This window comes from Sapajus apella, unplaced genomic scaffold (genome assembly GCF_009761245.1).
Source record: "Sapajus apella isolate SASKATOON/1434 unplaced genomic scaffold, GSC_monkey_1.0 scaffold31, whole genome shotgun sequence".
Classification (NCBI taxonomy): domain Eukaryota; kingdom Metazoa; phylum Chordata; class Mammalia; order Primates; family Cebidae; genus Sapajus; species Sapajus apella.
Window position 1 is genome coordinate 1,730,937 of NW_022436971.1, and position 22,446 is coordinate 1,753,382.

A 22,446-nucleotide genomic window follows, 5' to 3' on the forward strand; every position below is an offset into this window, starting at 1 on the left:
ATATCTGAGATTCTTCCTTTTATTGCAAGGTATTATTCCAGATAGAAGGGCCAATATTTGTGGTTTTTAATGTAAATCATTGTTTCCCAAAGTGTGGTAGTTGTATCCTCAGGGTACGCAACTCAGTGACACACAAAATGGACCTATTTTATTTGAATGATTATGTATTTACTTTAATGACTATTAGAAGAAACATAATGAGCACATTTAACTTCAAACATGAGTACGTATAGAGAAAAATATCAAGTAAATAATAATAGAGATGGAATGTGGCTGTGGCAGAAGTCCTGAAAGCAGAACGTGAAGTTTGTAAGACACTGGTAGGCGAGGTGGGGCAACCTTGGACACTGGCCTGAGTTCCCTCCATCAATCACCTGGCCACACTGAGCAGCACCACTGGATCCTATCAGGATGAGTTCCATTTCGCCAGGTGAATGGCCTCCAAGCCTCTCCTCCTTGCTCCGCAACAGCCTCATCAAGCAGACGTTTGGATTAGCCTCAGTGATTTTTCAACGCTCTGCAGTTCCCCCTGGCAGAAGATAATAAAGGACTGTCCCCCTAAAAGCTTAACAATTTTGAACATGACAGTGGCATTATGATTTCTTTCTTTTTCTTTCTTTCTTTCTTTTTCTTTTTCTTTCCTTCCTTTCTTTTTTCTTTCTTTTCTCTTTCCCTCTCCCTCTCCCTTCTTTCTTTCCTCCCTCCCTCCTTCCCTCCCTCCCTTCTCCCTTTCCTTCCTCCCTTTCCTCTTCCCCACTTTCCCTGTCTCTTCCCTCTCCCCTTCCCTTCCCTTTTTCCTTCCTTTCCCCAGTTCCTTTCTTTTCCTTTTTTTTTCAGCCAGGGTCTCCATTATCTAGGCTGGAGTACAGTGGTACAGTCAGAGCTCACAGTACAGCCTTGAATTCTCAGACTCAAGCAGTCCTCCCAGCCTTAGCCTCGCAAGTAAATGGGACTACCGGCACATGCCACCACGCCTGGCTAATGTTTTTTTTAATTTGGTAGAGATGGGAGTCTCACTTCGTTGCCTAGGCTGGTCTTGAACCCCGAGGCACAAGTGATCCTCCTGCCTCAGCCTCCCACAGTACTGGAATTACAGGCACCACATTCAGTCTATGATTTCCTTTTAGAAACACCAAACATAACCTGCCTTATTCACTTTTTTTTTGTTCTCTGTGGGAGTAATTTCTTTAAAGCTGTTGACAACATCTGTAGAATATAGAGAAGTTGTCTTCTTTAGAACTGTCTGTAAGCCCAAATCTGTACAAAATGCATAAAAATGCAAAGGAAATTAGAAAGAGCAACAGGCCCTGCTTGATGGAAGGGGAGTGTCCTGGCAGGTGCAGGGGTGCACGTTCTCTCTGCTGCCCTTCCTGGGTGCCTCAGCTACAGAAGGTCTTCCCTATGTCATTCATCTCTTTCCCAGTTTTCTGACACAAGCCACTTACTGCCTCATGTTGTAGCTTGCTGGTTACCTACATGCTGTCAGTCTAAATAACAGAGAGAGACTCTAAAAGAAACTGTTGTTTATTTGAGAATAGTTGTTGCACTGGGCACAGTGGCTCACACTTGTAATCTCAGCACTTTGGGAGGCTGAAGCAGGCGGATCATGAGTTCACGAGTTTGAGACCACTCTGGCCAATATGGTGAAACCCCGTCTCTACTAAAAATACAAAAATTTGCCAGGCTTGGTGGCATGCACCTATAGTCCCAGCTACTCGGGAGGCTGAGGCAGAAGAATCGCTTGAACCTGGAAGGTGGAGGTTACAGTGAGCCGAGATCATGCCATTTCACTCCAGCCTGGGCAACAGAGTGAGACTGTCTAAAAAAAAAAAAAAAAAAAAAAGAATAGTTATTGCAATGGGAATACGCATGCCAACAGGTGCTTATTCAGACAGGTAAAGCAGGAAAAAGTTTTTAAAGAAAAAATGAAGAGGATCACATAATTTATTTTTTTGTAATTATCCTTGACTGTAAGAATCAGTAACAAGGGTGGCGCCAGTCCAGGGTTGGACAGGCGGTTGCTGGGCAGATATCCTTGCAGAATATCCATGGCCTTTATGCAAGTTTGTGGTTTTGCAGAGTCTTCTGTGGTAGTTCCAGTTATCAAGCATTCGTGGATGAGAACTCTCTCTTCATGTCTTTTCCTGGCCCTTTGTCAGGATTTTTAAAACAAGTGACTCCATTTTGGTTCTTTCACTGCTTTTGTTTTTTTTCTAAGGAGGGTTTCCTGAGGCATTTTGCCACATCACTGTGTATATGCAAGCCCTCAGCTACTTGTTGAGTGACTCTGGAATTATGTCACTTCATAGTCTGACATCTAGTTTAGCTCTGATGTGCCTGTAAATTGCTCCAAAGTGAATGCAGTACCTCTCACCCTGATGCGAGGCTGCTTGTGACTTTCCCATCATTTGTGGCTGGGTATCTGTCGTGTACCAGGAGTTATTTGTTCTAGTGAGATGAGGCAGTGGTCTTCTGGGAATTGCTGGAATCTGGGAATTGCAGGTTTGATAACCTTAGAACTTTCCTTTGAGAAATCTAGAGACATGTTTCTCAAAGTTTTTTTAACCGTAGCTCACAGAAATATATTTTACATTTTCAAATACATGCATAACTAAACATTTCGCAATATTTACCAAATCTGTATGCACGGTAATTTCTATTTATTTATTTTTTAATGCTGGGCCTGACCAGCATTTTAAAAACCAAAATGATATAATGACCCACTAATGGCTTATGACCTGCAATTTGGAAAACAGTGGTCTGAAGCCATCTGATTCATTTAATCATTTCAGTAACTTCAAAACATGTCTGGAGATGGTGAGATTCTTCACCCGCTCTGCACAGTTCTGAAAAGAAATTAGGAGCACATTGAAATGTTTCAGACATTGCTAATTTGCCGCTTTGGAGCTCTGAGTACTGGCTCATTAATGCCGACTCTCCGCATATGCGTGCAGTTAGCAGCGCTCTTTTTAAGGCTGTCGTTCTTTCAAAGCAGCATTTGTAAACCCAGCACGTCTGCTGACAAATGTCTATTTTCTACAAAGCCAACTAAAGTAATTAAACTACCCTTTTTCTTCCCCCACAGGGTGTGCTGATCTGCAAACTCTGGACACAATGCAGCCAATTGAGAGGAAAAGACAGGGCTATATTCACGAACTGATTCAGACCGAAGAGCGGTACATGGGTGACCTTCAGCTCGTCGTCGAGGTGAGGAGGCCGCTGCTGGTGGCTCTCGGGGGATCTGCTGTCTTCCACAAGAGATGGTGGGCATCAGTCTCGGGGCTGCTTCCATGCGGAAGCAGAGCAAGGCATCACTTTTGATGTGTGAATTCACAAATAGTGACAGCAGCTCTCACACCCTCCAAATGCTGTCTCTGCCCACCGGATAATGCTTTAGATTGAAAGTCTGTAATCAGCTCTTTCCCCCACATGAGGTCACTCAGAGTGAACGGGGAGAACAAGAGGGCAGTCACATGCCTTCGCTGGGTGTGGCAGGAGCCTCATCAAGGAAGGACTGGGATAAAATGGATGGGATGGTCCTGCTGCAGACTGTAGCTTCCTCAGATATTTGCCTAACTATATTTACATTGCTGTTTTAATACCTGACATTTTCATAAACTGACATCTCCAGAGGAACTGTGAAACAGTGAAAGTGGTCACCTCATGTTTCTATCAGTTTGGAAAATCCAGTGGGAGCATATTGTAAAATATTTCCCAAATATCATATAGCTACTGTTTGTACCAGTGACCTCTAACTGATGACAGCCATCCTTATTACAGTAGGACTTTAAAATGATTTGTGCTTGAGTGAACAACAGAAGACTTTCTATTTCTACTATCCTTCATTTCCACAGCTTTCCACAGTTCCCAGTGTATAAGACTCTGAGGTTGGAAGACCAGTTAACAAACCACCCAAAGAGAACAGGCATCCCCCACCCCCACACACCAGACAGGTGCAGCGTATACCTGCCCTACCTTTCATCGCAGAACGGAGCAGAGGCTGTGACCTTCTGCGTCTGTTCCCCTGCAGCCCTGCCCTGGATTCACTCTCCACCTTAAACGCAGGCCTCATGCCTGGGATATCCAGATGTGGAATACTTGTTCCCCTCCCATGCAAACTCCCATCATTTTTATTAACCTCCTGCAAGGATTAACCCTGCTGCTGGTCAGAGCCAATCTTAAGGGATTGTCGGTAGGTGCAGAAGTCTCCCTCACACTAGGACAGAGGTGAGCAGGCACCAGATTGCTTGCCCCATACTCTGAGGACTGAAGCATCAGGTCTGGGTCCAGGGTTCAAGGTGAAAAGCCCCGTTCACAGGTAAGCTTCTTATAATATCCTCATGGAGGTTCCCAGAGGACAGACCATCTTATTCCCATCTGCTTCCCTAACCAAGCCTGGCACCAAGCAGCTGCATGAACAGCTACAGGGGCATAACCGAATCAGCGAATAAATAGATGGACAGCCAGATGCCTCCCCATCCCCAGCCGCAGCCTCCAAGCAGGCCAGCGTCTTTCCGGGGCTGCTGTCACAGGAGTGGCCTGGTGTCTGCAGTCTGACTTGGAACCATAAAACTCTCTTTAGAGCATGTCCAGCTCTTTTACCTGAATTCTGTGAATCCACATTCACCTCAACTCAGTAAACATTAATTGCAAACCACGATGTGCAAAGTGCTTTGCTAGAGAGCAGAGATGAAAGAAAGTTCTTGTCCCCGAGGAGTTCAGAGTCCTATTGGACACAGAGAGGCACAGGAGGCCAGTGAGGCTAAAACCAGGGGGTGGCGACCACCCCAGCCAGGAAGGACTTTCCTGGTTTCGACAAGAATAAGTTTGCTTCTCCAGGAGAAGGAAACAGAAGTGGACGGCACGCACGGAGGGAGTTACTGGAGTGGGAAGCAGCTGACGGCCGGGCTGGTGAGGTCAGCAGAGGCAGGTCTCAGAGGCCCTGGAACCTCCAGGAGGAGTCTGCGTCTTATCACACGGACAGTGGAGGGCTTTGAGCGATTCTAATAGAGAGCAGCATGTCATGGGTATTGTGGAAAGATGGCATATAAGAAGAGTGTCTCAGATAACTTCTCTGTTTCCTTAAGGTGTTGAAAGTCATTCCGTAGGAATCTGTTATGCAGTAGAAACTTAGATTTAGAATCGAAGACAGTTGAATTGTAGTCCTAGGTCTTTCATATTCTGTCTTGACCTTGAGCAAGTCTCCCTCTAGGCCTTTATTTCTTCGTGGGTCAATTGGGAATAATAATACGTGACTCAGCTTCGCCTCCATCACCCATGAAGCTCATTCGAACCCTGAAAACACACAGGCATGCGTGTACACACAATTTACAGAGCACTGATATGTACAAATATGCATATTACACATATCAGTGCTTTGTAGATCCTTAAGTACTATGCAATACAGATGTAGAGTATTATTCTTTCTTTCTCAGCAGCTAACTTCTGAAACCCACATCTGCTTGGAGTTAGTCTGAGGGGTGGCATAAGTTGTTACTCTGGTTCTCGGTTGATGTCTCACAAATTGTTGTCTAGAACTCTGAGATGCTCCACCTAACGACAGCCTGCTTCCCCAATCCTGAAGCTCCTACAGTGCGTAGGTGCTTTATGCTCATGGCTTTATTTAACCTTCATAACATCCCTAAGAGAGAAATCTGAGATTCTCCTCTTAACAAGGAGATTACTAGATTCAATCCTTGGAATCAGCCTTGATAGGAGCTGCACTGGCAAAAAGTAAGAGCATTGTGCAATAAAAATTTGTCCTAAGTATGCTTATTTGGAATTGTCATGATCTGATTAGTTTCAGTTTATGAAGACATTGTTTGATTTCGACCACATGTAGGCTATGTTATCCACACTTAAGCTAACTTGTGTTTTTATGTTGTGACTTTAGGTTTTTCAGAAGCGCATGGCAGAGTCAAGCTTTCTTACTGAAGGAGAGATGGCCCTGATCTTTGTTAACTGGAAAGAGCTCATCATGTCTAACACAAAGCTGCTGAAGTGAGTCCTGAGCATCACCTGTCATTGCCGCTGGCCCCGAAGCCCCCACACCGAGACTCACACAAAACCCTCTGCAGGGGCTTCTTTGCAAAGCAGCTTCAACTGCTTCTGCTCCCTCAGGCTTGTTATTTTATTATCATTTTATGAAATGTTCTGTGACTGTAAAATACATAATTATTGAGGAAAGGAAAGAAATATAACAAACTATTTTGATTAAACAAAGAAAAAATTAAATCATTAAACAATATATCAATCTATGATTCCAAGATATAAGATGTCCTTGACCCTGGTAGGGCAGTTAAGAGTCAGAGGAGAGCTGCAGCTCATGGCACAGATGAAACTGCCCAGTTTGGTGGCCTCCTAAGTTCCCATCCCAGTGTGAAGTTCTGTCCTTGGGGTGATTTTCCATCCTTCATGTCTGTGAGGACAGGCTCCCAGGGGAAGGGTCAGCAGTCCCAGCTGCCTCGCAGATAGTGCGCCTCTACCTCCACACCTGGCCTCTGCCTCCACACCTGGCCTCTGCGGCTCCTGCTCCCTTTTTTCTCTCACAAACTGAAAATTTCCCTCTTGGTTCAACCGGGAACAAGTTAGAATCTTTCAAAAGAAACTTTCCCAAGAAGCTACGGTGAAACAAAAACAATTCTAAAGGTCTTGAAATACCCAAGTGTTTATTTTTTCTATTTATTTTTATTTGTATTATTTTTAGAGGCAGGGTCTCACTCTGTCACCCAGGCTGCAGTGCAGTGGCGTGATCATAGCTCATTGTACCCTTAAACTTCTGGGCTCAGGTGATCTTCCCACCTCAGTCTCCTGAGTAGCTGGAACTACAGCCATGCACCACCATGCCCAGCTAATTTTTCATTTTTTGTAGAGACAGGGTCTCACTATGTTGCCCAGGCTGGTCTCAAACTCCTGGGCTCAGGCAATCCTTGGCCTCTCAAAATGCTGGGATTAGAGGCATGAGCCACCATGCCCAGCCCACCCGAGTGTATGGACTTTCTTTTCTTTTTTTTCTTTGCTAACATCACACCCAGGTTGGCCTGACCAGCAGAGCTTTTGGCCCAAGCTATCTCCTCCTCCTGAGTTTTCCTTTCTAGTGCCAGAGGCTCTTAGGTAACTCACTGGTTATCATCACCATTGGTCTGCCATGGGATTCGTCCTTCAGTTACCTAAGACATTCATATAGAAACACAAAATGAGAGTGTGCTGTTCGCAGGGCTTTGCGGGTACGGAAGAAGACCGGGGGTGAGAAGATGCCGGTGCAGATGATTGGGGACATCCTGGCAGCTGAGCTGTCCCACATGCAGGCTTACATCAGGTTCTGCAGCTGCCAGCTTAATGGAGCAGCTCTGTTACAGCAGAAGACAGATGAAGACACAGATTTCAAAGAATTTTTAAAGGTAACTCCATTCTGAGCCTTGCAGGCCAGGCTCCTTCTGAGGCTGAAGGCAACAGCACACAATAGCCCAATAGGGAATCCCACAATGGAGAAGGGCATTCCCATCAGTTTCCAAAGGAAACACTAATATGGCAGAGAGTTTCCGGATTGTTTTGTGTTGCCTTTATATAGACCTGTTTACTTCCTGGCGCTGGGACCATATTTTTCCCTGTCTAAGAGCAGAGTATTTTTTAAGCATACTTACTTATCAGCTACTTTATACTCAACAACACAACTGGAATGTCACTTTCTTAATTTAGTAAACTGCATTCATTTAATACCTATCTTATTCCAGAAAGAATATAAAATAGCTTACTTTTTTTTTTTTTTTTTTTTTTTGAGACAATCTCACTCTGTTGCCCAGGCTGGAGTGCAGTGGTGTAATATTGGCTCATTGCAACCTCTGCCTCCCGGGTTTGAGATTCTCTTATCTCAGCCTCCAGAGCAGGTGGGATTGCAGGCATGCGCCACCATGCCTGGCTAATTTTTGTATTTTTAGTAGAGACGGGGTTTTACCATGTTGGCCAGGCTGGTTTCAAACTCCTGACCTCAGGTCATCTGCCTACCTTGGCCTCCCAAAGTGCTGGGATTACAGGCATGAGCCACCGTGTTCGGCCCTAAAATAGCTTACTCAGACGTATAAAATGCAACAAGATAAAATTTAAAATAACTAGACAAATAAACTGGGACAAAAGGAAATGAGAGTAGGAAACAAAGATGATACCAGGAATTACTAATATATAAAATGCGTATCTGTGATCCTGTACATATACCAGAAGTGTGCACAGATGTCATCAAAGCTTCCGGAAACAGGTGAACAGAAGAAGAGAGGATCGGTTCCATGCCACCAGGTCACAAGTTAAGCACGAGACGTAAAGCTAGAGCTGTGCTCAGGGAGAGCACTGTGGGTCACGTAACAAACCAGCATCCTCCGCACAGGTTCTCATCGTAGAAAGTCACATTTTGAGAAGCCATTTTCATTGATGGTGTTCAGTAGTAGAAACTATTACTATACCTGTTAAAATGGTGAGGCAGTTGAACATACAATCTGTTTTCTTTTTTTTTTTTTTCACATTTCTTGTTGGGTTTTTTTGCTCATGAGATACTGCATATTGAGATCTATTAAACAGCCAAAGCAGTACTTAAGGGAGAGTACATAATGTAAATATTTTCATTATCAGAAAAGAATAGAAAATAAGAATAAAATATGAAGATGTTTAGGCAAAGAATAAAAATTCTAAAAGGAAAATGGAGGAATTATAAAGATAAAAAGCACAAATTATATCACTATATCCAATAACTGGTATATTGAAGAGAATTAATAAAATATAACTCTGATGAATCTAACAGAAAAAGAGGAAAAAACACAAGTAACAGTAAGAATGGATATAAGGAGATCTCTTAAATTAAAAAACATATAATTCCAAAATACGTGCTAACAAATTTGAAAACATTAACAAAATTTGTAATTTTCCATTAAAATTTGAAAACTGGTTCAGTAAGAATAGAAAATCTTTTAATAAATAGAAAATCTTACTATTATGATACTATTAACCAAGGAGAAAAATTGAGAAAAGTAACCCAAAAAGGAGCTGGGTTCACTTGATGGATTTAATGGTGATTCTTTCCAACTCTAAAGGAATAGATTATTCCGTATTATACAAACTGTTACAGATCATAGGAAAAGTAGAAAGGTCACCTAATTCATTCTACAAGGCAAAGTGGCCATGATTCCAAGACCTGTTTAAATTATAACCCAGTATCTTTTACAAATACAGCTGTTAAACTCTTAAAGTAACAGTTCATAAAATCAAGCATTCCATGAAAATAATCTAGGATTATCTCAGGAGGCTGTAGCATACCATGTGTAGAACGAGACAGGCTTCAGAATCCCAGCCCCATCACTGTCTTATTGCGTGACCAGAAGCAGGTTATTTAACAGGTGGGTGGCCTTCAGTCCCCTCATCTGTAAAAGGAGGTTATCAGGCCAGGCGCAGTGGCTCACGCTTGTAATCCCAGCACTTTGGGAGGCTGAGGCAGGTAGATCACCTGAGGTCAGAAGTTTGAGACCATCCTGACCAACATGGAGAAACCCCATCTCTACTAAAAATACAAAAAATTAGCCAGGCCTGGTGGTACATGCCTGTAATCCCAGCTACTTGGGAGGCTGAGGCAGGAGAATCGCTTGAACCCGGGAGGCGGAGGTTGTGAGCGGAGATTGCACCACTGCACTCCAGCCTGGGCAACAAGAGCTAAACTCTGTCTCAAAAAAAAAAAAGGAGATTATCAGACAATACTTTTAGAGGACTTTAACTCAGATACCAACCCATTAGAATTCAATAAATGATTACCGTAATTTTCCTTATAAGGATCTCAGGGAGACAAAAATGATTGAATGTAAGGCACTGAGGACAGAGCCCTTTGATTGGTGAGAAGGGGAGGAGGCAGGGAGTTGTTGCCAGGAAATGAACTGGAGGAGAGGTGGAAACCAAGATCATAGAACTAAACATTCATCATGGTAATGAGACAAACTGAGAATTGTTCGTATAAGTGCATGTTTTAAAATCCTTAGTGATGTAAATAGGATTTCAATGTCATCACAATTGTAACAGTAGTAAAAATAAATAAAAATAGTTTACCGCCTCATAACAAAAGGCCTGCTATAGGTTACCTTAAAAAGCAAAATCTAGCGATAAACTGTGTTCTAAAATGCTATTTTTTAAAAAGACTCAGAAATTATAAAAATAAAAAGCTGCCGGGCACGGTGGCTCAAGCCTGTAATCCCAGCACTTTGGGAGGCTGAGGCGGGTGGATCACGAGGTCAAGAGATCGAGACCATCCTGGTCAACATGGTGAAACCCCGTCTCTACTAAAAACTACAAAAAAATTAGCTGGGCATGGTGGCGCGTGCCTGTAGTCCCAGCTACTCAGGAGGCTGAGGCAGGAGAATTGCCTGAACCCAGGAGGCGGAGGTTGCGGTGAGCCGAGATCGCGCCATTGCGCTCCAGCCTGGGTAACAAGAGCGAAACTCCGTCTCAAAAAAAAAATAAATAAATAAAAAATAAAAAAAATAAAAAGCATGAGGATGCTTGTAATAGCAACATATATAAATATAGATATGTCTAAAACAAAAGGGGGGCAATTTCAATATCCGGTGATGGGGAAATGATTCGGTAGATGACAGCGAGTGTCTTTTCAATCATGAAAAGCGGCCATCCTAGAGCAGCAGCTGCTGTGCCAGTGCTAGGGGCAGAGGCAAGTAAGATGTGGGCCTTGGGCCCTGGCACTCACAGTGTGGAGTAGAGACACTGAAACGCGATGCCTCGCCCTGTGTCACCTGGTGCACATGTGGTAGATGCTAAAAGTGGCCAGGGAGGGTCATGGAAAGGAGAGAAGGTGTCCCAGGGGAGAGCCTGGACAAGGGGAAGCAGGACCTGAGTCTTCAGGGTTGAGTGTGAATCAGCCCTGAGAAGGCAGGTTGGGGCAGTCCCCGCACAGGCTCACACATTCGTTCCCTAGCACACAGTCGTGCTCTGTGAATGGCAGTGACTGCTACTGATCGAGCAGGGATGATGGGCAGGCAGAGTTGGGGAATCGAGCTGTGTCAGAGCCAGAGTGGGAGTGGATGTGCTCCTAGGTGTGCGTGCTAGAAGGCGCCACCAACTCAGACGGGAAAGAGGGCAGGAAAGATGGCCTTTGCAAGGGAAGATGAGGACTGTGTTTTGGGATATGTTGAGACTGAGGTGGCTTTGGGACAGCCAGGTCAGAAGGAGTGCAACACAGCAAGTGCGGAGCTCCAGGGAGCCTCAAGGTTACAGATACCAGGGCTCCGCTGTGGGGAGTCCTGCGCAGTCACTCGGTGAAAGTGAGTGGAGGAGAGGAGGACTGTGGAGAGGACTGAGAAGGCTAGTGGGCTTGGAGAAAGTGGTTCTAGAAGCAGAGGAAGGAGTGATCACACAGGCTTTGGACAGTGTGTGAGAAAGAGCTGAGGAGCATCCGCTGGGCTTGGCACATGAGGTGAGATATTCCTACTGTGAACCCAATAGGTATCATTTTAGAGCCTGGGTTATTAAAAGAAAGTTGAAGACCCTGACTTTGCTACAGTGCAACATATCAGTGTAGCAAAATTATGCTTGTGTGTCATGAATATATACAAATTTTAAAAAATAAAACATGCACTTAAAAAAAAAAAATCCTAAAACAGTAAGACAAGGAGAAACATAAATGTGAAATCTAAAAGGCAGTCAAAGACCCATGCTTCCTTTGATTGGAGCTGTAATTTCCTCACAAGCCTTGCCGCTGTTTTGCAGAAGCTGGCATCTGACCCACGGTGTAAAGGAATGCCCCTCTCCAGCTTCCTGCTGAAACCCATGCAGAGGATCACCCGCTACCCGCTGCTCATCAGAAGTGTGAGTGCGCAGGCTGGGGCGGGGGGTCTGAGTTAGGAGCAGGACGTGCTGAGGTCCTAGAGGCCAGGTCCTCAGGGAGCCTCTGAGCATACCACCCCACCTGCATACGGTGTGACGCCGCACAAGCAATCCCACTGTTCCAGGGACCAGACGCCTTTGTGTGCTGTGTGTGTGCACACAGGAACACGCTGAATCTTTGAAGTGGGCGAATCAGAGAGGAATCCAGTGTCATTTGGGTAACCTGTCATTCGCCTTTCAAGAAACTCCCCAACATCTCAAAGGCATAAGTGTGCTTGTCTAGGCAGGAAAAGGCCCCTCTTGAACCCAGAGAAAGACCAGAGCAACCTTAGACTCCAGTCTTTCCTCTGAGATCTGCCTCCATCCACCCCCTGAACACCTTCATCTGGATGTCCCAGGAGGCTCCACTTGGCACGTCCTAAATAGAGTTCATTTGTGTCCCTCGCTGTATTCGGCTTCGACATTCCTTCTAAAATTCCTTCCAGCTTTATTTTTCATAAGCAATATGGCCCTCTTGAGCCCATAAGCCTTATAAGGAAAAGGCAGACTTTACAAAAGATTATCCCACAATTCATTGATTACAGTAACTTACAATGAAAAACAGGAATATGATAAGTCTTTTAGTTCTATTGATTATTGATTATTCCTTGACTTTTGGCCTGTTAGCTCTGTGAACTCAGCATAGCCTTCACGTGATAGATACCTGGACTAAATTGACCCAGTAATGCAGGTTCACAGGCCCTTAACTGAAATACATGGGGCCAGATGTGTTTCAGAATTCAGAATGTAGTTCGGATACCATATAATATATGACTCCCCACCTAAGCCTTAGGGCAGCACTTATAACCAGCCACACTAATACCCCTACAGTGAAACATAAGAACAGTCACTGTAAGTAGAATAAGTAAATATATCTCTTCTGTTTAGGTCAGATTTTACCACCTAATGGGTACTGAATAAAAACTTGAGGCCCTCAGGCTTTTCTGCATTTTAGAATTGTAAACGAAGGACTGGGGACTCATCCAACTAGAGGGACAGTCCAGACAGGAGTCGTCTAGTGATGGCACTAATTTCTGGAGGGACCACGCGTTTATTCTGGCCTCTATGTGTTCACAATTGTAGCATGAGTCATTTGAAATGGCTTCAGAATGAACAGAATGCATTTCTTCCACTTGCTGACAATGTGATTTTATTGTATTTTTTCCTGTGGCAAGGGAGTCATTGCTTTCATCAGATTTTTGAAAAGGATCAGTGACCCCAAAAATGTTCTGAACCATTGCTATTCAGCAAGTTCACACTCACCGCACTTGCAGCCAGTTTGTATTGGAGGGCCCGCCCTAAAGGTACATGACTTAAATTTTGGGGGGAGTAGGGAAGCTCCCGCCTATTGCCAGGAGCCAGTCGGAGAGCAGCCAGAGACCTACACACTTCAGAGCAGTTGATCCATTTGGTGCTGTCACCTTGTGACAGTGGCGTTCCCTGTCCCTGTATCTCCAAGAACTTGTGAGACTACGAGTTTCTCAAGGGCAGAAAGTGTCATCTTGTTCACTGTCTGGCGTAGCACTGAGCACGTAAAAGCAGTCCATAACATGGGGTCGAGGGAGCCATCAAGTGAAGGTCCGGGTGGGTGAGAGACGCATTTCTTCCCACGTGACACTGCCCACTCTTTTCCAGATTCTGGAGAACACCCCGGAGAGCCACACAGACCATTTCTCCCTGAAGCTGGCCCTTGAGCGGGCAGAGGAGCTGTGCTCTCAAGTGAATGAGGGAGTTCGGGAAAAGGAAAACTCCGACCGACTAGAGTGGATCCAGGCGCACGTGCAGTGCGAAGGCCTCGCGGAGGTCAGGCCTGTGAGGTTAAGCCTTGCGCCTCCAGGAAGGCTCTGGGTGGGGAACCAGCTCCAAGCCTTCCCCCACATGGACAGTCTCCACCTTAGCGCAGCCTGTGCAGACTCGACACCCTGCCTGCTCCTATAAAGGCATTCCTTCTTTTTTTTTTTCCTTTTTTTGAGATGGAGTCTTGCTGTGTTGCCCAGGCTAGAGTGCAGTGGCAAGATCATCTCAGCTCACTCCAACCTCTGCCTCCAAGGCTCGAGTGATTCTCCCACCTCAGCCTCCTTGAGTAGCTGGGATTACAAGTGCCCACCACCACACCCAGCTGATTTTTGTATTTTTAGTAGAGCTGGGGTTTTACCATGTTGGCCATGCTGGTCTTGAACTCCTGGCCTCAAGTGATCCTCCCACCTCGGCCTCCCACAGTGCTGGGATTACAGGCATGAAGGGCATTGCTTCTTGGATTGTCATCTTCCTTTCTCCTAAGGAGGGAAGACTGGGTTTTTTTTTGTTGTTTTGTTTTGAGTTCTTTGAATTCAGCTGGTAGAATCAGTGTTCTGTGGCTAGAAGTAATGATTTTCACTGGGCCAGTTTGAACTCGGAACGGTAAGACATTTAAGGATCTCTCATGCAAGGTGAATGATTCTAGCCACATTCCCACCTAGAAAACTCCACCACAGTATCGTCAGGCCCAGGGCACTGGCCTCTCAGGGGCACTGGGATGGTTTGCGCCGGGATTTAAAAAGTGAAATTTTCTTTCTTTTTAAGCAACTTATTTTCAACTCTCTCACCAACTGCCTGGGGCCCCGGAAGCTCTTGCACAGTGGAAAATTATACAAGACCAAGAGCAACAAGGAGCTGCACGGGTTCCTCTTCAATGACTTCCTGCTTCTTACCTACATGGTCAAGCAGTTTGCTGTTTCCTCTGGCTCCGAGAAACTTTTCAGCTCTAAGTCCAATGCTCAATTCAAAATGTATAAAACGGTGAGTATCGCGTGTCTGGCGGTAGTATCAGGGGCCTAATGAGGTGTTGCCTCTGTCTTAAGGACCTTCCTGGCTGACCCTGAGCCGTCCTTATGGGACCCGCTTCACCTCTTTCCAGGTGGCTCATGCTTCTTTTGCCATTCCCACGGGAAGAGCCCCATTCGGCTGGGCTCTCCCCACCCACTGCTGGCTGTCAGCCAGACTCCAGCTCAGATTCTGGCTTTCACCTGGCCAGCTGGCCAGCATGACACCTGGGCTCACCGCTGTCCATGTTCAGCATTGGGTCTCTATAAGCTGAGCCCAAGCACAGTACCAGTGCTGGTAGCAGTAGAGAGAGCCTTTTGCACTGGCAATTGTGGGCACTCAGAGCTCCTGTCCCCAGTACCAATACCTGACCCAACTCAATGATTACTTTCACAGAAATGGAGACTTCATTTGTTCTGTGTGGAAGACCTTAGGCCCTAGACCCTTTTTCTCCTCCTCAACAAGGCTCTTCAGAACAAACAGAGCTCTCTCTGGACATAGGCGGGTGGAGTGTTCTGGCCCATCTCACAGCCTGTGTTTTGGCCCTAATTCTTTCAGCCCATTTTCCTGAATGAAGTCTTGGTGAAACTGCCCACAGACCCTTCCAGCGATGAGCCCGTCTTCCACATTTCCCACATTGATCGGGTCTACACCCTCCGAACAGACAACATTAACGAGAGGTCAGTCCTGACCATGTGTGGCCTGCCTTGATCCCCGGGAGAAGGCCTGGGCATCTCCCTCTGCCATAAACCCATCTCCAGCCGTGCTCAAGCCCCACTACTCTGTATCCTGAACCTCTCTTCACACGTCCCCTCTGCTCCAGTCCCACGGTAGGCCTTGGTCACTGCAGCCGCCTCCTAACACATTTCCCTGCTTCTCATCTCTCCTCACACCACTCAGCAGTCTTCACAAATGGCAAGTCAGCATCTCAGGCCCTGCTACAGTCCCTGCAGGGGCTGCCCACAGGCCACAGTCCATTGTGCTTTGCTGGTGTCCGAGGCTGCAGCCCCACATCCCTCTACCTGCAGACCTCCGCCCCCCAGGCGCCCTTGTGTGGGTGCGCCCCCCGCCGTTCCCAGCTTCCTTCAGGCTGCAGCTCCAACAGCACCTCCGCGATGCCAACCCAGGGGGTGCTGCTGCTCCTCGGTGTGTGCTAGACCCCCTAGTGCCAACGGTCATCTGTGGGGCCAGTGCATTGTGTGTCTCCGGGTCCCAGCGCCTTGCGAGTGCCTGGGGTTTTGTGGTCAGTCAAGAAGGGTCATTAGCAGTTCCCAGCTGGATAAGCATAAGCGTCTTTTGGTTGACTAATATCAGGTCTTTGATAGGAAACTTGTGAAGGTCGAGGTTAGCAAAAGACTGAAGAACGCGTGCAGAGCTCTGGGGCTCGGGGCTGAGCTATGAGGGTGGGAAGCGGCAAACAGCTAACCCTGCTTCTCCCACAGGACCGCCTGGGTGCAGAAGATCAAGGCAGCGTCTGAGCAGTACATTGACACCGAGAAGAAGAAGCGTGAGAAGGCTTACCAAGGTATGGGGGTGCCCAGAGGGTGGGAGGTAGCCCCCAGGGGCCCTAGGGACCTCCTCCTGCAGTCAGGCTGATGAAATGGGGATGGGCCTGAAAGATCAGACCTGCTGCAGGATCAGACCACAGAGCCCTTCCCTCTCGAAGCTACCATTGCAAACCCTTCAGGCCCCTGCCCACACAAACATTGGCTGGCAGTGCTGGCTCTGCCCCTCCCCCTCCCCCGCGCCTTCTCCAGTCCTTTCTTTCCACAACTCACCTCACCTCTGCTTGGGCTGTCACAGGCCACACCTGTGGTTTGCCTCCCTTTAGCTCCCCAGCAGCCCCTGCTCCTCCTTGCCCTTCTGCCATCCACCCTCTCCCTTGGCAGCCAGGGGCCTGGACCCTAAGTCTGCCCTCTCCTCCTCCTCCTGCCCCTGCCTCCTCCCCCTTCTCACCTCACCAGACTTCAGTCCCTGTCCTGTCCCGTCAGTAACACCAGTGGCCTAGTTAGTGGCTCGGCTCACTTGCCCTGCCCCAGCTCCCTGCACTGATGGCAGTCACCGAGGCTCCGCCTTCTCTCTGGACCCTGTGGTCTGGCTGGCCGCACTCCCCCAAACCCAGACCTCTGAACAGCGCCCTCCAGAGCCACCTGCCCCACTGCTCCCGCATCGCACATTGGCCTTTCCTGGGGGACCACCAGCCTCCTTCCAGCAGCGGCTCCTCCTCCCGGGGCCCTATGTGGACGGTAGTGTGGTCCCCAGCCACCCAGGCCCCTCCCTGACGCCTCACATCTGGTCAGCAGCAGGTCCTGCAGTCCTCCTCCCTCACCACTCGCCCATCGCCCTGCTCTCCTGCCCCAACATCACAGGCCCCCGATCTCCACCCAGGCTGCAACACAAGGCTCTCTTTCCTCTCTGCTGCCCATCCTCCTCATTTCGGGAGTATTCTTTCCAGAGCTGCTTTTACCTCTTCCGCTGAAGTATCTTCCCTGTTGCCTCCCAAATTCAGGACACAGTTCCTGCCCCACACTGAGGGCCCATCCACACTATTACGTGCCACCCAGCCCCATTGCCAGCTCTTTCTTGTGTCCAGCCATCCACCTGCCTAGTTGAGCAGCCCATCGTTGCCCTGCCCGGCCTTCCAGTGCACACTCCCCCTCAGCAGAAGTGCTGTGCCCCCACCTTAAATTCTTCCCATTCTTCAAGGCTCACATCAAGGTGTCCTCCATGACACCTTCCCTCATGCGTTGACCAGCATGACTTCTACTTGGAGCCCCCGCTGTCCTGAGGCTGTGATCATTCCCTCTCTGGATTCTCATCCTCTGTTGTCTCTGCTTGCACCCCAGTCCCCGCTTTTCTCATGTAATGGCCATAGCTCCCCAAAAGCAACCCCCTCCCCAGCCAGGCCCAGCATGTAACTTGTGCCGGTGGGGGTCCAGATTTGTTACGTTCGTAGTGTCCTCTCTGTTCATGGCACAGCCTACTCACCTGCTCAGTGGAGCTGCCATGGTCTTTGCAAAGCAACCCCCACCGCCCCGCTCTGCCGCGGCCCTCAGACCAGAACTCCCACATTCTTCTCCAGCCTCCCTGCTGTATGTCCAGCTGTGCCAGGCCTACCTGTGGCCTCCAGCTCATGGGAGGCCTGTGCTCTGAGCCAGCCGCACCTCCACCCTTCCTCCCCACCCGGCCCCCATGCAGCCTGCACGCCTGCCCAGGCCTCCTGCCAGCTTCCTGGCTGCTTTGGTTGCAGCTCTTTATGTGTTTTTTCATTCAGGTTTCCCTATTTTGTTATATACTCCTACAAGGTATGTTTAAAACAGCTTTTGCTAATTTAATGTTATTTTCATGGTACTTTAAAAGCTTGCTATTGAAAAATCAATGATTGATCATTTCATAATGCATATGATTTCTTAATTGGCCAAAGATGTCAATCAGATTTTTCTGAGTTTTGCTTCCCATCAACATCTGCGTATGTTGTTGCACATCGTCCATGCATTCAGTTCTTCCAACACTTGTCGATTGCTTTGTGCCAGGCTCTGTGCTAGGCTTAACTGGGCCTGGACTTTGGTATCTGATGTTTAAATTTTGACCCTGCCATTTAACAGCTCTGAGTGGAGCACACTACAGTCCTAAGTCTCAGCATTTCTCATCAGTAAAATGGGGAGTTGCCTTCTCAGGTAATTATGCAGTTGAAATAATATAAGTCTAGCACACGCCTAACACAAAGTAAGTATCCAGTAAATGTTTGCTGCTATTAAGTGCTGCACAAATACCCTGTATTATTTTATTACTATTTGCTAGGCAATTGAAGGGTTAATGCAAAGATGATGGAAACAGTCCATGCCCTACCCTGGCTCCACACAATTTCAGACCCAGCAGGCTGCAGGCTGCTCGTAAGCCAGGGATACTGGATACACAGAGGAGGGAAGGGGTCTGGGAGGTACATGTAGGATTGGACCTGAATCTTGGATGAGTAGGATGCTGATGGGCAGAGAAAGCAGGCAAGGCAGAAATAGCAAACAGGGTGTTCCTAGCAGGCGACATTGTCTGGGGAAAGGCACAGGGCAGCCAGATGCTGGGCTGTTGGGCCCAGGGCAGTGGCAGATGGGGACAGGAGGCTTGTAGTATTGTGGTCACTTTGAAAGACAGTGAGGGTCTGCATCCTCGGAGAAGAGATTAATGACACCCATCTTCCTCTTTTGTAGCCCGCTCCCAAAAGACTTCGGGCATCGGGCGCCTGATGGTGCATGTCATTGAAGCTACAGAATTAAAAGCCTGCAAACCAAATGGTAAATGCTGCTTTCGTTCATTCAACAGACATGGTAACTGCCCCACCCCAGTCTTTGCTGATGACTTTTTTTTTTTTTTTTTTGAGACAGAGTCTCACTCTGTTGCCCAGGCTGGAGTGCAGTGGCACGATCTTGACTTACTACAACCTCTGCCTCCAGGGTTCAAGTGATTCTCGTGCCTCAGCCTCCCAAGTAGCTGGGACACACACACCACCACGCCTGGCAAATTTTTGTAATTTTTTTTTTTTTGAGACGGAGTTTCGCTCTTGTTACCCAGGCTGGAGTGCAATGGCGCGATCTTGGCTCACTGCAACCTCCACCTCCTGGGTTCAAGCAATTCTCCTGCCTCAGCCTCCCGAGTAGCTGGGACTACAGACGTGCGCCACCATGCCCAGCTAATTTTTGTATTTTTAGTAGAGACAGGGTTTCACCATTTTGGCCAGGCTGGTCTCGAACTCCTGACCTCAAGTGATTGGCCCGCCTTGGCCTCCCAAAGTGCTGGGATTACAGGTGTGAGCCATCGCACTCAGCCACTGATGACTCTTCTGAACACTGAATGATGGGATGCTTTTTAATAGTCAATGTGTCCAGTGCCACTAAAATGCCCATATTGGACCAATATTCTTATCACTGTTTCCCCCAGTAAGCACCAGTGCCTGCCTTCCCAAGTGTGTCTGCGTTGAGGAAGCATGCGGCAGGTTGCAGTGATACTCACCCAGGCTTGCTCCGTAGGCAGTGCTGCTACATGCTGGCAGTGGAGCTCTCGGCCACTCCCCGGCTGTATGCTGCTGTCACTACTGGGAACTCAAAGACCCTGTCACTAGACCACAGGGATATGGTGCTCCAGGCATTGGCTCCTGCTACTGTGGTCTAGAGTGACACATTATGTGGGATCCTGCTTCTGCTCAGGAGGGCACTGTCAGTCACTCATTTTACCTGCATGCGCCACATGTCTGTGCTTTTTGTTCAGGAAAGAGCAACCCATACTGCGAAATCAGCATGGGCTCCCAGAGCTACACCACCAGGACCATTCAAGACACACTCAATCCCAAGTGGAATTTTAACTGCCAGTTCTTTATTAAGGATCTCTACCAAGATGTGCTGTGTCTCACCCTGTTTGACAGAGACCAGTTCTCACCAGATGGTAAGTGGTGCTCAGCCAGGGGCTTTCCCAGTTTCCTAGATCCTAGAGTCCAGATCCTAGGGCCTCAGCTGTGTGCAGACCCCCCTGCCACTTCAGGGAAGTGACACAGGCCTGTGTCATCCCACTTTGGCAGCAGGTGTATGCCTTTTCTCAGGGCAGGGGGTGGCCTTAGATGTGTTTCAGGTCTTTGACCCATCACTCCCTACATGCATGATGTAAATACTGCTCCTGGAACATTCCCAGAATGGAGATTTGAGCCAGGTGCAGTGGCTCACAGCTTTAATCCCAGCACTCTGGGAGGCCAAGGATCACGAGGTCAGGAGTTCGAGACCAGCCTGACCAACATGGTGAAACACCATCTCTACTAAAAATACAAAAATTAGCCAGGCATGGTGGCATGTGCCTATAATCCTAGCTACTTAGGAGGCTGAGGCAGGAGAATCACTTGAACGCAGGAGGTGGAGGTTGCAGTGAGCAGAGATTGTGTCACTGCACTCCAGCCTGGGCAACAGAGCGACACTCTGTCTCAAAAAAAAAACAAAGAATGAAGATTTAAATTCCACATGGGCAGCTTCTCTTACGCAAACCTGCTATCATTCCCCATGCATCCATTCACAGTATTAAACACCCATGAACCAAAAGAAGTTCCTTGTTTCAGATTTCAAGCTTTTATGAATCCTATTTCAGACACTCTTCCGGATGTAGCTCCTTAATGATTTTATAAAGAAGAAAGACTTCTGACTCTATGTTTACTCACCAGATTTCCTGGGTCGTACTGAAGTTCCAGTGGCAAAAATTCGCACAGAACTGGAAAGCAAAGGCCCGATGACCCGCCGACTGCTGCTGCACGAGGTCCCCACCGGGGAGGTTTGGGTCCGCTTTGACCTGCAGCTTTTTGAGCAAAAAACTCTCCTGTAGGGGGTTCAAAAGGACAGAACCAAGGGGTCTGCCCACAGGCTGGGCTGGAGAATGAGAGACTGCGCTCTCTTGGGGCTGAGGGAGCACCATGCAGCTTCACCCCTCACAAAGCCACGCATGCTGGGGGCTCTGCTTTCCTGCACACTAAACCGCAAGCAATCTATGCAAACACCTTTCCTAGAAAGAAACCAAACCCCTGAGCACAGTGCCTTGTCCTAGTGTTCACATGTTCAGCTGTGTTTAGATGCCAAGGTTTCCATTTTCAGGGCTATAAAAGTATTACATGGAAATGAGGCATCAGACCACCAGACATTACCGCTCGGTTGAATGTGTCCACTGTGGAGTGGGTTGGTGACGCTGTAACCATTCCACGCCAGTGACCTCTGCTGGGTCACAGCCACTCAGGAGGGGAGGAGTCGGGATGAGATGCTGCAGCCTTGGCGCTTGCGCAACCTGATACTGAAATAGCGTCTACTTGTGCACTGAATAAAAACAGAAACTTGACCATTTTACTCCTGATTAGATTTTATCATTCTCTGCTAAGACAATATAGTCTGAAATTTAAGTGGGAAAGCTTGATTTAAATACTGTGAACTCTAATAATGTGGAAAATATTTTTCAACTTTAATTTTCTGAAGTATAAATTATTTATGTAAATTCATTGTCGTTGCATATTTCATAGGACATGCATCTTTAAGCTTTATCATTGCCAATATGTACAGACAGAGAATAAAGACATACATTTATGGATGGAACTTCTTTCAAAGCCTGACTCATTTACTTTCTAGATGAAAGGTTTTTTTTTCTTCTTTTTAATTTTCTTAGCCAGATGAAAGGCTCCTAAAAGGTAACTTCAGAACCTGCCTATAATGAAACCAAATTTCCTTCCTGGTAAGTGGGAAAAACCAAGGACAGGGTGGGGATGAGGTCCGGAGACCCAGGGCCTCATCTAGAGTCTGCTGCTAACTTGCTCTGTGACTTTGGTGAATCTACCCCGTGATTCTGGGGCTGGCTTTCTTTAGTGGGTGAAATGGATGATCTCTATTGGAGCTACTGACCCTCTGCGTCCTTCAGCTTGCCCCATTGAGTGATAACTTCAGGGTAACTTACAGCAAAGAAATGCACAAAGGTCTTACACACCAAACCTCTGGATTAATGAGTAAAAACAGGGAAAAGATGATCTGTTCTTTTGTTTTTGTTTGAGACAGAGTCTTGCTCTGTCACCCAGGCTGGAGTGCAGTGGTGTGATCTCAGCTCACTGCAACCTCTGCCTCCCGGGTTCAAGCAATTCTCCTGCCTCAGCCTCCCAAGTAGCTGGGACTGCAGGCATGTGCCACTACACCTGGCTAATTTTTGTATTTTTAGTGGAGACAGGGGTTTCACCGTGTT

At 47.3% G+C, this 22,446-nt stretch overlaps 1 protein-coding gene across 5 annotated transcripts in view; it reads left to right on the top strand.

Moving 5' to 3' along the window:
* The window catches only part of ITSN2 (intersectin 2), a 163,717-nt gene extending 141,905 nt beyond the window's left edge, over nucleotides 1–21,812 (top strand). For 4 of the 5 annotated variants that reach the window (XM_032293959.1, XM_032293960.1, XM_032293965.1 and 1 more), the window contains 11 exons: nucleotides 3,086–3,207; nucleotides 5,894–6,000; nucleotides 7,217–7,400; nucleotides 11,749–11,847; nucleotides 13,540–13,707; nucleotides 14,467–14,682; nucleotides 15,265–15,386; nucleotides 16,149–16,231; nucleotides 18,912–18,995; nucleotides 19,966–20,139; nucleotides 20,900–21,812. In XM_032293959.1, coding sequence (XP_032149850.1) covers nucleotides 3,086–3,207; nucleotides 5,894–6,000; nucleotides 7,217–7,400; nucleotides 11,749–11,847; nucleotides 13,540–13,707; nucleotides 14,467–14,682; nucleotides 15,265–15,386; nucleotides 16,149–16,231; nucleotides 18,912–18,995; nucleotides 19,966–20,139; nucleotides 20,900–21,057 — 1,517 coding nt within the window. In that variant the 3' untranslated portion in view covers nucleotides 21,058–21,812. The remainder of the gene's footprint in view (nucleotides 1–3,085; nucleotides 3,208–5,893; nucleotides 6,001–7,216; nucleotides 7,401–11,748; nucleotides 11,848–13,539; nucleotides 13,708–14,466; nucleotides 14,683–15,264; nucleotides 15,387–16,148; nucleotides 16,232–18,911; nucleotides 18,996–19,965; nucleotides 20,140–20,899) is intronic. The other variant, XM_032293961.1, reaches the window with a different exon arrangement.
* Nucleotides 21,813–22,446: the final 634 nt, after the last annotated feature.